The sequence below is a fragment of the Diadema setosum genome, chromosome 22, assembly GCF_964275005.1.
Source record: "Diadema setosum chromosome 22, eeDiaSeto1, whole genome shotgun sequence".
In the NCBI taxonomy this organism is placed as follows: Eukaryota; Metazoa; Echinodermata; class Echinoidea; order Diadematoida; family Diadematidae; genus Diadema; species Diadema setosum.
The window spans coordinates 26,257,720-26,271,263 of NC_092706.1; the positions used below are offsets into that span (position 1 = coordinate 26,257,720).

Sequence of the window (13,544 nt, forward strand, 5' to 3'; positions counted from 1 at the left end):
AGCAACAGCCACTTCGCATTCACAATACACTACCCCACTGTCACCTGTACGTTTACCCTAGCAACGTTAATGGGCATGCGCAATGTCAGCAGAGCGGGTGAGCCTCGCTCAAAGAGATTTTCCCCAGTGGTGGGGAGGAGAAAAATCTCTTTGGCCTAGCTAAAACAAAATAGATAGGGCGCCATCTTGCGCCTCGAACATTATAGCTGAAATTACAGTACATGTACATAACATATATCTGCAATAAACATTCTATGCACCCACCAGTTGACTGATCTCTGTGGAATATGAGTGAATGCACCCTTGGCCTGTTTATCCACTGTTATAGTAGAGGTCAGAACACGATTTCCTCCCTTTTCTCCAGAACTGCTTGCTCCCCCATAGCTTTCTCACACGTTCTGGTTATTATTCGGGAGACCAAATCAATTAGGAATAGTAAAATAATGAGGCTCGAGATAACTATAGATACGTAAGATGAAATGAGGCTCTGGATGTTTAACATGTTTAATATCATGGATTCAAACCCATTACACCGGTGCGTTTATTTTGTGACAAGATGTCAGTCAAGTACCCACATGTACCCCTCTAGCCCCAGAATTAGACAAGTACAAGCATCATAGTATACGTCAGGAAGGGGTAAGAGAGAGCTTCCATCTCCCTGGTATACGTGTTGCTTGTCGGGCAATGCAACGACAGCAGCTGTGTGAAGACTTAATAGGGTTCTCATTATGTTAAATTGGCACTTCTGAATATTGTGTGAAGCCATACTAAAAAAGAAGATTTTGTTGTTGAATGAGCTTCCATAAAATCGGAGCTAATAATGAAACGGACAACACTAGTTTTAGAATTTCAATGACGTTTGATATGAAAGTGTTTTCACACGCAAGTAATAAACACAACTGCCAAGTAGTATCATGTGAAGATTAAATTTAGATGTGGTGATTGTAGTTATTTTATTAATGTTGTTTTCACAAGCCTATGAAATATCAAAATAGAGTTAACCCTTTAGTAACTGAAGATTCCGTACATAATGGCCTATTGTTCCCTTTAATAAAAGGTACAGCAATATTACTCTCATTTCGATTTTTTTTTAAATCATGTAAAATAGCTCACTGCATATTAAATTGTTTTTGTTTGTGTTATAGCTTATGTTTATTTGAAAGCCTATAGACTTTATCAAGAGACTTCACGGTGTGTTACAAAAGTAATTCTGACATACTTATGTTGACCTTTGACCTCTTTTCAAATTATGCTATAACAATATATTCTATGTACTGTATATATGAAAACAATGAAAAGGGTAAAGCCTAAAACTATTACCCCCCCCCCCAAAAAAAAAAAGAAAAAAACAAAGAAAGAAGAAAGCGAACGGGCGGTTTCCGGCGATTTAGACGCGCAGTTTCTGGCGGTTCAATTAAAATGTTCTACTCAAACAAATGCAAAAATATTTAAACAAATTTCTTTTTTTTTTCAGAAAATCAAAATTCAAACTAGCTTTTTAACTAACTTTTTTTTTTATCATTATGATGGATTTGCTTAAAAATAAGCCTGGACGATCCTGCTCTTTTGTCTTAAAGGTCCTGTTTACCTTTGGGAACAGTGATTTAAATTTTTTTTTTTAATAGCATATGTGTAGGTCTGTTGTACCACAAAACATCCTACATATAAAATTTTCGCGATAAAGCCTAAAATACAAGGAGATATCTGTATTTTTCTCAATAAACCGTAACTGTAGACGGTTTAGCCTGGAAACATTCTTATTATAACCATTGTTCTCATTTGGTATATCATTTAACAATACTTCACATCGATTTTACCGATTCAAATTTTTGCAGTTGTTGTTTCTATCCCTAACTCACATTTTAGAACTATTTTAAAACACTAATGCTGGGTTTTTGTTTCATCTGCAAATGGTAAATTATGCCTTTAAGTTTTGCGTATAAATGCCAACGTGATTCATTATTTAAAAAAAAAAGGCAAAAGTATCTTGAGCATAACTAGAATAGTAATCTAACTCTTTTTCTTGAAAAGCCCTTTTATGTGCTCGTTACTTTTAATCTCACGAGATACGATATCTATTTTTTTTTGATAAAGTCATTACATATTTACACAGATATTTGGGATTTGCAGAAGAGATTTTTTTTTTTCTTTTTTTTAGGGGGTTACTTTGATTATTATTATTATTATTATTATTATTATTATTATTATTATTATTATTATTATTATTATTATTATTATCATTACTATTATTTGAACCCTTTCAGCATAACATTGCGTCTTGTGCTACTTTTTCCGACAGCACAATACATGTATTTGAAACCCCTCCATGTCCGAAGGATCAAGTAAGAGTTTCTCTTTCTCCCTCTATAATTATCCATTCATCACGATTCATGAATATTGCGTGTTCCGCGATTCATTGTTGAAACAGTCGACATTGTTTACCCGGTATCTTTTCTGTCTTTTTCCCCCTTAATGACTGAAGAGGAACGAGTGGAAAGTATTATGGCGTCCACTACAAGGAAAAATGCCTTATTCGCCTAAAGGATTAAACACTGTTAGGCGAGACGTCATTAAAAAGGGACTCTAAAAAAGCGTGATTCGCACGGCGCTCCCGCGCTCGATTATTATTCACTCTTACCCATTCTACCCAATATTGGGTACCGGTATAGGTCTTTCGTTACAAAGCAAAATCAAAAAGAAAAGAAGGAAATAAACCCTTGTACTCATTTTATCATGAGTCATCTATTATGACTATACCTACATGACGAGGCTGAGGGAAAACGTCCTAATCTTGTACAAACTTCGTCCCTGATGCTTCATCAAATTAGGTAATTGGACACTTCACGACAGCGGCAAGTCGTATAGATGAGGGCTTTCGTGACGAGCTTTGAATAAGGCGAAAGAGAACAATAGGCGATTGACGAAGATCAAAATAATGGGAATCGTGTCGCAAGGAAAAGAGATCCAACGGATTTTCATGGCCGTTCCACTCACGGGCCGACAGACTATTCATTCAACCGATCGATAAAGACACTTAATTTCATTAAAGGACAACAGCGTCTTCGCGAATTACGTTATACCATTCATTCAACCGATCGATAAAGACACTTAATTTCATTAAAGGACAACAGCGTCTTCGCGAATTACGTTATACCAAGGAGGTTCTCTCCTCCTTGGTTATACTAAATGAAAAGCAGCTCTTTTGTGACGCTGTGATGCTGCTGTTCAATGTATTGGAGACGATGTGTGTGGGGTGGAAGGGGGTGAGGAATCAATGGGAATATTACAAAAAAACAAAAAACAAAAACAAAAAACAATAACAAAAACCCATGAAGCATGTCTGTAAACACAGACTTTATTGCATATTGCTGAGAGCTTAAGATCGTTTTCGCGTGGGATTTACTTCGTGGAAAACTTTTTCGAAAACATTGTGCTGAAAAAAACAACAACAACATTTAGATTGAGCGTAGCAAAGTAGCAGTATACATGTATAAGATTGATTGAGAAATAGGTTGGGATTATCATTACTGTCTTGTCTAGTTTCGAGTTCGTCATAATTATAGTCTTGTATGCATTATTTTTTCTATTTTTTTTTTTCTGTATCACTTTCATATCACTTTACTGACTTCGTTTATTTCTCTGCATCCAATTAATAAAAACCAGTGTGTATTGCACATTCTTGTGAAATATCAAAAATAAATGATTGAACTCACATGTGTAAAGAAATAAATACCATAACGTTCATTAATTATCATTTCACGTTCAAACCTCACTCTATTAAAGGGAGAGAGAGAGAAAAAAAAAAGAATGCAATCGGAATAAAAGTTAAGAAACGGCTTCACAACTGATTTTCTATGATTGTTTTAGAATAACTGAAGATCGCCTTGACTAAAGTTCCCTTACAGAAGGCATGGTGGTATGTGTTATTTTCCCTTTACATCTCGGTAACAGATCGGCAATGAAATCATTCAAAAATATATTTATATCTCATACAATCATACCTATATACACTTAGTATGCAATAATACATGTAGATTATGTACTACTGCAGTACCTCACAAAGTGTTGTAGATTTCCCATTTAGAAAGGACGACACATTAGGCTATTCATGGAAGGTATTACTTTTGGAACGAATCATACGCTTTCCTCAATAAGGTCAGAAATGGTTTCACTAATCTTGGATAACATAGATCATATCCCATGGTATAAGCGTATAAACCACTTGACGTTATCTTGCTATCCTTTTAAATTATGTCATGAACTGATCAACGACAAATTGATATCTAAAAAGCTTCTCACGACACCATACTCATTGGCAGCTACGGACCGGACGGGTGTTCACGCTATGCCACAGGCTATCATATACAACTGTTGATTTTTTTTTTCTTCTCACCTCCCTCATTTTACCTAGAGGGGACCAAAACACTGTCATCTACATTTCTTCCGATATAAACATTCTCACGGATTAGAAATACACAACTATCTACTGGATCGCAACAAAAAATAAATGTTAAAGGTCCTGTTTACCTTTGAAAGCAGTGATTTTAAAAATGTTTATGATATCACTTGTGATGCATATTGTGTAGGTCAGTTGTATCACAAAACATCATACTATATATAATTTTCCCAATAAAGCCCAACATAATAACGAGATATCACTATTTTTCTCATCAAACCGTAACTGTAGACGGTTTAATCTGGAAACATTTCTATTATAACTATTGTTCACATGTTGTATATTTAACAATACTTAACAATAGTTATGCTGGTTCAAATTTTTCACATTGGTTGTTTCTGTCCTTAAACTCACATTTTACAACTATTTTGAAGCAGTAAAACTGGGATTTTGTTCCACCTGTAAATGGTAAATTACTTTAGCTGACGCTGTGATGTTCCTACGATGTTCTAAAAAAATAGAAATGACTGTGCCAAAAGCTTGTGTGAATTTGAATGATTAAAATCCTTCTTTGTTAATACGCAAGAGGCCTTCGATTGAAGACTAACAAACGAGCTCGGTAAAGGCAGCTGAGATCACAGTATTTCACAAGACCATAGCTGTGACCTTCAAAGTTTTGCTTGCATTTATATAATCTTATGCTAGGATTGCTTTTTAGGTAACATTGTGATTTCCATGCGCAGACTTATATGAAAGTCTCGTGAAAGGACATCATAACGAAAACAGCAGACCTGTAAATCACTCGTATACTGAGTATACATGGACGTTTTTTCGGGGTGTAATTTAGCCTTCTGCAATACTGTGATGAAAAGCATTGTTTGTTGATATAGGCGTATAGACAGCGAAGGGAGGAGACTAAACCGAGTTGTAATTGAAGATACGCTTCAGTTCAGTTCAACGTAGACCCAGCATTGTTACAGAACACGATTAGTCAGCAAGTGACGCGGATGTGCAATATTGAATAGAAAGAAACGGACACCAAGAAGTGATACCTAATAGCCGTGGTTAGAATCCCTTCTTGTCACCTCTGTGAGCAAGATAAACAGTGAAATATGATCAGAAGGAGTCAGAAATTTTCAATATCGACGCAGGACGTGTAGCACTTGCTATGGCGATCGTTGTATGTACTGCACACAGTTTTCCGCAGTGACGAACTACTGTACAGTTGTGAAATATTTAAGCGTACGTAGAAACGGAGCGGACTACGGACGCTGTACACTCGGAGACGGATCGGGAGGCGGGGTTGGCAAGCCAGCTATCGCGGGTAAAAATAATTATTCTCGACCTATACCGGTGAAGCTGAGCGTAATCAATTTCCAAGGACCTGCTGGTCAAAATTTACGCGAAAACCTTGGGCATTTCATCTGCATCTACTTTCACTGAGCGGAGCTGCGAACGAGTTTCGGTATATAGTTTCCCAGAGGCATACATTTCCATCTCCATTTTTACAGTAAGTATATGCAGTACGTGGAGATATATAACTCTACGTTGGCCATGCTGCACCGTGTATGTTGCCGAAATCGGTGCATAATACATGAATAGCTATAGTACCTTATTATCCCAACGATCTTGATTTACATGTAGTATTGTCTCACTGAAATGTACGCGACATATTATGCAGTGTATTTTTCCAAGATGACCTGTGCTCTGTGGTATATACGAGTGTATACCTGTGTCTTGTGTCAGTATACGCAGCGCAACTTGTCAACATGGACAATGTGCCCTTGCTATATAACGAGTAAATTTTATCTCCTGTCTGTATAAGTCCCAAAACGTTTGAATGTACATGATGATTTGTTTTGAATGTTGTATCGATCACGACAAAAACCTGAGTTATACTATAAAATACGTTATGAAGGGTACGTTTCAAGATTATCAGTCGATCACTGCAGCGTCTGTCAAGCTCACATCCACATTTATAAGCCTATGACATTCATGACTGTATTCATTTGGCGCAGTGTACGTGCCGCTTTCAAAGGCAATAGTGTCACTCATGAAATTGCCCTTTGTTCTCTCAATTTGTATGAGTTTGTTTGCGAAACCCAGCCGTCGGGATGATATGATTTTCGATTAATATCTATCTATAAAGGTATTCTTATTAAAGCTCAAAGAATGACAGCACGTCGCGTCGCGTACACTCCCCGTGGGTGCTTGAGCCCACTCTGGAGATCGTAAAGACAACATTGTTTGTGACAAAAATCGTTATGGATTAATTCGAACACATGAATTCTAGCTTCGTACTTTTGTGTGGAGCCGTATTACAACGTGGGTCTGAGTATTGAGCTATCGAACATCAATGGGTACTATACATTATGTACCATAGCTGTTCCAATGCGTAGAAATCTATCAACAATTTGCTGTGCTTTTATTTGGTTTAAGAGAAGAATAATCAAATTTATTACTAACTGTAGCTGTACTTAGAGGGATGGTACAGTGTGTATATAGTATTGGTGGAGCCAAGGATTGGGCTAACTTTTTGCGAGATATACTAAGAAACCACTCATGAAATAGTACAGAGCATACCATTTTAAGAGTAATTCAAAGTTTATTTGATGACAGTCAGTTTTGGAATGGCTGAGACATCCAAAAACAAAGTAAAACAAAGCGACAGTAATAAAAGGTGGGTCCCACTCGGCTCTGTTTTGGATATCTCAGCCAGTTCAAAATCAATTTTCACCAAATAAACGTTGAATTCCTCTTAGAATATACTTCTTTCACATTATTCATAAGAGGTTTCTTATTATCTCACCAAATTATGTTAGAAACCTGAAGTTAAGACTCGACCAAAACTATCCGATCCCGTTAAGTATAGGCCTACAAACGTTGTGTTTTAAGTTTCTAAGAGTTGAATCAGTTTCAGTCCCGACGCCAATCAATAAATTTTCCATTCGAAAAAAAAAAAAATGTATTCAGCTAGCCTGATGTGTCGAAAAGACAAGATAAGGTCTAACGGTATTGATCTGCAGTTGGATGTATCAATGGACATGGAGTTATAAGCATAATGCAGAATATGTACACTGTATGCAGACCGAAACAGCGGTGTAATGGGAATTAAGAGGTAGATGAATAGATGGATAGATAGGTTGATACATGTCGACATAGAAAGAGAGGGAGAGAGAGAGAGAGAGGATGTAACTAAGGCTGGAGTATACACCGTTTGTAACACCCATCAATCTGATATTCAGTCAATACAACGTACAATGATCGGAATTCAGGACTATCAGATGTTATAGGCTATTCCAAAAGAGTTCCCTAACATTGCGGCGTGTTTAGTTAAGTAGGGAGGGAAACACTTAACCCCATCGTCTTCCCAAAACAGCAAACAGCAGCAACCACTGCACGAGAAAATGAAAAGAAACGATGTTCGAGTTTCGATTCTAAAACAGACGATGAAAGTTAGGAATATAATGACAATATGCAGTCATTTTATTTGATTACTGGTAGGCCGTATCAAAATGCGATTTGTCAGACGGAAGTAAATACTTTTCGACCCTTGTCATTTACAATGCTGGGATGGGGATTCCCTAACGGTATTCATTTCAATACATTGCCATTAACTATATTTCCTCTGCGGTTCTGCTTCAGTTCTCTCCCCCTTTTATACAACGTCATGTACAGTGTAGTAAGATTTTTTTTTTTGAGGAGTGTTTTATTCTTTTCGCGCAAGTGTAGAAATATTGAGGTTGGTTTTGACGTTTCCTCTTTGAAAAGTTATCATGAGAAAGAGTTTAACCCTTCTCAAGTTTACATCCTGATATAGTTCAATTTTCTCTGAGACGAGCCATGTCCTATAGCAATATGTTTTCCCTGTTGCTATACTCTTAGTAGGAGAGCACAAAGTCGGAAACGTTCAAGATCTAGGTTTCTAGACGACCAATTCGAGGGAAATAATCGATTGCATTCTGTGTCAAGTTGAAGTGAATAGTGAATAGGGTCATTCATCACTTCACGAAGTTGTACCCAACAATGCAGGGTACATTTTGTACCTTTTTGTCATTGTTGGGCGTCGTGAATCCTGTCGCACAAAAGGCTGAAATGAGTGCTTAATCGTGGTCATGAATAAGTCGCAATGGCCTGTTTTACTGAGAACATAGAACTGCTCGTTGCGAAAGTCTGTCGTTAGGCGGTTCAGAGGATGCCCCATTTGTACGCTATAGTAATAGATGTCGTTGTATACTCGAAAATGACAAGACGTATACCAGCTAGTCTATACTGTAATAACCTAATGTAGATACGAGGTAAAGGAGGTCTAATGGAATAATTTGATCGAGCCTGTATCTGTATGTGTGTCCAGCTTCCCTCGATATTTGCCTCACTCTCGGAGTGGGAGAAACTGTCTTGTTCGCGTTAGATTTTCGTGTTTTGTTGCTGTTTTCTTGCTATGATCCGTTTGTCAGTATTCACATCTTGTACACTGTAATCTCAATTACGAACCTTTATAGTCTGAGCTACACAAAACTTCATAAAGATCTCTTGATATTATGCTCTGAAAAAAAGTGGGCCTCGTTATGACGGCTTCTCTGCCTATTGATCAGTTACGCATTCGAAATTCCAGAAAAATCCGACGTATTGATGAAGACGTACTAGTGCCCTTTAAGTACCACTGGGAGTCTTTTGTGTGGCCCTTTAAGAGGTAAAGGTTGGCAAATCATCGATTTTTTTTCCCTCTGCGTTTGAGTGAAAGGCAATGGAAGATAAGTTGTAGGTATTCGACGTGCGAACCAATTTGAGTGCCGGTGATGTAATGCAATTGTAAGTAGAATTGTCCACCAGATAAAGATAGAACCACTTATACTGTCGCTTTCATGCTTTTCATAATCACTCCGTTCAGACAACAACCTGTGAGCAGAGGGCGACCCATTGCAGGTCCTATTACGTTTATATCTGGTCATATTACCATCTTTCACACAATTTGCTACAAGTCGTCTGCGAATTCGAACAAAGCTCAGCGTGTCTTCATTACGCGGCGCTCAGTGTAAAGTGCATGGTGAGAAATATGCAAGTCCGCTAGAGCTCGTTGCTAGCGGTTTCGACTTTCGTTTAATTGGTTGCCATGGCAACGAAACGCTAACAGCATGCCTGACAGCGTCTTTGTTGTCGAGGGATAGGTGGCTTTGTTGTATATGCTCCGATCCCGTGTATTCAGTACTCAGCGGGAAATATCAACAGTATAGGCTGTATTGTTATTTCCCTGTCTGCCAATATTGACTCTTGCGTTTAGCTATTGTGGCTCATCCATAAAGGGAGAGCACGGTACATTGCCTATAACTGACTTCTGTTGATTTGAAACGCCTGATTAGTGACTCGTAATGACACAGTCACCTATATAGGCATATATCGTCGTATGCCAGTGAGGAATATTTAATGAACATGTACATAGTCAATAATCGTAAAGTGAAGAGACTCGAGTGAAGAAAATAATTGACTGTGTATGCGTTACAAAGTGAGTGTATCAGCATAAGACTAATTGTTACTACAATAACAATTTATTCTAGTGTTATATTGCGAGCTGCCAGGTACTACATAAAATTAATGCATTGTGAATGTTGTACAATATAATTATAACTTTGATACAATGTACGTCTTGCTTTGTAACTGAAGAGGAGGATAAGCTCTCTTTTGCAAAAAAAAAAAAAACAAAAACAAAAAAACATGCATGCATTATGGGTGCACGTCACGAGTCCGACACCCACGAGTCATACAGCCCACGAGTCATACAGCCCACGAGCGCGACACTAGGCAAACAAGGCCCATGAGTCCAACACTACGCAAACAAGGCCCAAAGGTTGTACACCAGGCAAAAAAGGCCTACAAATACGTATGAGTCCGATATTTAGTCTGGAAAACAGACCATCCAAATCCACGGAATAAATAGATTATAATGAGGATATATCAATATGTGCTTGATTGGCATCATTCTTTCTATGATGACATGATACTATATGAATTTTCGGCGGCTACTGGGTGCGGAGTTACAGCTCCTGGGATGGATGCCAAGCCGTTATTGAATCGTCATCTGTGAGACTTTGGAAGCGGCAATGATGAGCGGGAGGGAATAAAGCAAGCCTTCAGGGATGTTTATCAACTCCGCATTTGAACTTTGGATCGGAAACAAAGTATCACGGTATCTGGCATGGGCAAGCCCTCACGTTGATAATTTTAATTTTGGGAGTTTTATGGAAGTGCATTTAACGAATGTAACCGTTCCCACCCCATTCCATACCACCTTTAATCAAAACAATAATTCTTTATTTCTATTATTCTGTTATTTTGTTTTGTGTACACCAAACTAGTATGACTGTCATGTGCTTTGGACTGTATGAAACCTAAAGAAATTTTATAAGTTCGATATATTTCACCAGATTTATCACTGAGTCATGCAGTAATTATGATGTTTGATATTGATTATTAATAACGAATACATATTATTACTTTTACTCTCTTTTTAAGATACTTCAGGTGAATAACTTCGGTGTGGAGACTGTCGACTGACGTCCAAACATGGCGGCAGAGACGGATCCAGCCAGCCCAGAGCATGACATCCACAGCGTCCAGTTCATGGAGGAATTCACGACTTGTCCGTTGTGTGAGCGCGACTACGAGGATGCTCGCATGTTGCCATGCCTACACACGTACTGCAAGAGCTGCATCGAGAAGCAGCAAAAACAAAATGGCGGGCTGTTCAAGTGCGAGCTCTGCCGAGACGGGACGTCGGTGAAGATGAAAGCGGGAGAGCTCCCGATCAACGCGATGGTGGCGAAGATGAAGTCACTGCTGCTCGGTGATCAAGGGGAGTCGAGCACGGAATCGGAGTCGGACACAAGCGTGACGGAGAAGACATGCACGTCATGCGAAAAGGGGAATACTGCCACTAGTCGCTGTCAAGACTGTCGAGAGTTTATGTGTAAGACGTGTTTTCGGGCGCACCAAAGTATCAAGGTCCTGCGTGATCACACCATCCTTACTATGGAGGAATGGCAGAAATTAAAAGAAAAGGACCCACAGGTTGACGAGACAGACGGTGTAACCAAGTTGTGTGGAGAGCACAAGGAACCAATCTCGTTATTCTGTGACAAATGCAGTGCGTTAGCTTGTAGTGACTGCGTGGTGCTGTACCACAAGGGGCAGAAGCATCGTTGTCTAGCGATCAAAGACGCTGCCGTTGCCAGGAAACAGCAACTGGAAACGACGATCAGCGAGGCACAGCAGACGGCTGCTAAGTTTCGCGGTGCTTGGGAAATCCTCGAGAAGACTCGTGGAGAGCTGAAAGGGAGCGCCGAACAGCTCCGGACGGAGATCAAGGATGCCATCAAAGGCGAAAAGGACGATTTAGAGGACCGTCAGAATCGCTACTTGGGAAACGTCGACACCGCTGAAAAGAAAAATGACGGCAAAATCGAAGGTTTGATTGATAAAGTTGAAATGGCGCTGGAAAAGCTTGTTACAGCCTTTGAGCTTGGTGAAAGTGTTTTAGACTTTGGTGATGATTACCACCTCCTGTCTCTTGACCTCGCGTTGCGATCGAGGCTCGATGTCCTGAAGAAGCTCCAGCCCACGCTACCGACGGAGGACCTGAGCATCATCGACCTGGTAGAGATCACGGGGGAGGAGGGGGTAGAGCAGGAGGAGGAGGATGGACCAAAGAGTGAGTCCACGGAGTCAGCGGATGATGAGAGTGAAGACTTGGGACCCATCTGGGAGCTGGCGACAACTATTGGATCGGCAGGCTCGAAGGAAGGTCAGTTTGATTGGTGCCGAGGTGTGTCTGTGTCCTTAGATGGACACACCGTCGTCGCCGACTGGGGCAACGATCGCGTGCAGGTACTCGACCGCGATGGTAAGTTCCTCTGCCTCCTGAACTCGGACAAGAAGCCGGACGGCAAGCTGTCCATGCCGCAGGATGTCGCCTGTCTCCCCGACGGGCGATTCGTCGCCGTCGACAAGTCGAAGTTTGTTCGCATATACGACCCGCAAGGACGATTCTACCTCCGCTTCGAGACATCCAGCAAAGACGAGGATGTGAAGATGTTGGAAGTCGAACTCTCGTGCGTAACAGTCGATCGCCGGAGCCGCATTCTCGTCGGCGATTGCAAACGCAACGTCATCACGTTCCACTATACGGACGGCACGCTGCTGAAGACCCTCCCAGTCGTCGGGCCCAGCCACCTCGCCACCGACCTCCTCGACCGCATCGTCGTCAGCTGTCCCCGGAAGCAGAAGATCCGCATCATGACGAAGGACGGAAAGCTGCTCATGGCGGTGGATTCCTTCGGCGAGAGGGGTAAACTGAAGCCCAGCGGGGTCTGCTGCGACAGTGACAACAACATCTACGTGGTCCACAAGGAGCGGGGAGGGGAGAAGGGGGTCCACATGTACGACAACAAAGGAAGATACGTCGCCTGCGTAGCCACGGCATTCCGAGAGCCATTCGACGTGTGTCTTTCCGCCGAGGGATACGTGGTCGTGTCCGACGAGGACACGGTGAAAGTTTTTCGTCGAAAGACTAAAGACAAGAACTCATAGATAGGGAAATTGAATATTTGTCATGGATGACTGCGTGGCTCTTTTTTCTTTTTTTTTTTGGAAAGATGTGCAAAGGTTGGAAATGCCGCCAGCTACAACGTGCTAATATATTATCGTATTCGGACACGGTATATATTAGTGACATTTAGTGGGAAGAGAGTGGACATGTCTTGGTGACTTGCACTTAGGTATGATAATTCACCAAAGTTCTAGCTCATTAGCATTTTCTCATGTTGACTTTTGGTAGTGACGCTGTTATAGATTCTTAGTCACTTTTACACACTGCCCGTATTGTACCGCCAGGTGGCGTCATCAAAGTTCTAATACAGTACGCTACTTTTTTATCGCATCCGTCGTTTAGTGTTGGCACTAATCCTATGGCAATCATTTCACACCTTTGACACTCTATATAAAATAACAGATCTATCTAATCCATTACTATTAATGCTAATCTGATATTCATGAAACTGTAATTCTTCTGCAAATGCAGTACAGGCTAATGTTGCATGAGAAACATAAAAAAAAAAAAAACAGGATGGAATGATGTGCATCAAAACAAGTCAAA

The 13,544-nt window shown here is 40.2% G+C and overlaps 1 protein-coding gene across 1 annotated transcript; it reads left to right on the top strand.

Moving 5' to 3' along the window:
* Positions 1–10,957: 10,957 nt before the first annotated feature.
* LOC140245258 (uncharacterized) lies at positions 10,958–12,979 on the top strand. Its single transcript, XM_072324842.1, has one exon. It carries the CDS (start codon positions 10,958–10,960, stop codon positions 12,977–12,979), a length of 2,022 nt encoding a protein of 673 aa, XP_072180943.1.
* Positions 12,980–13,544: the final 565 nt, after the last annotated feature.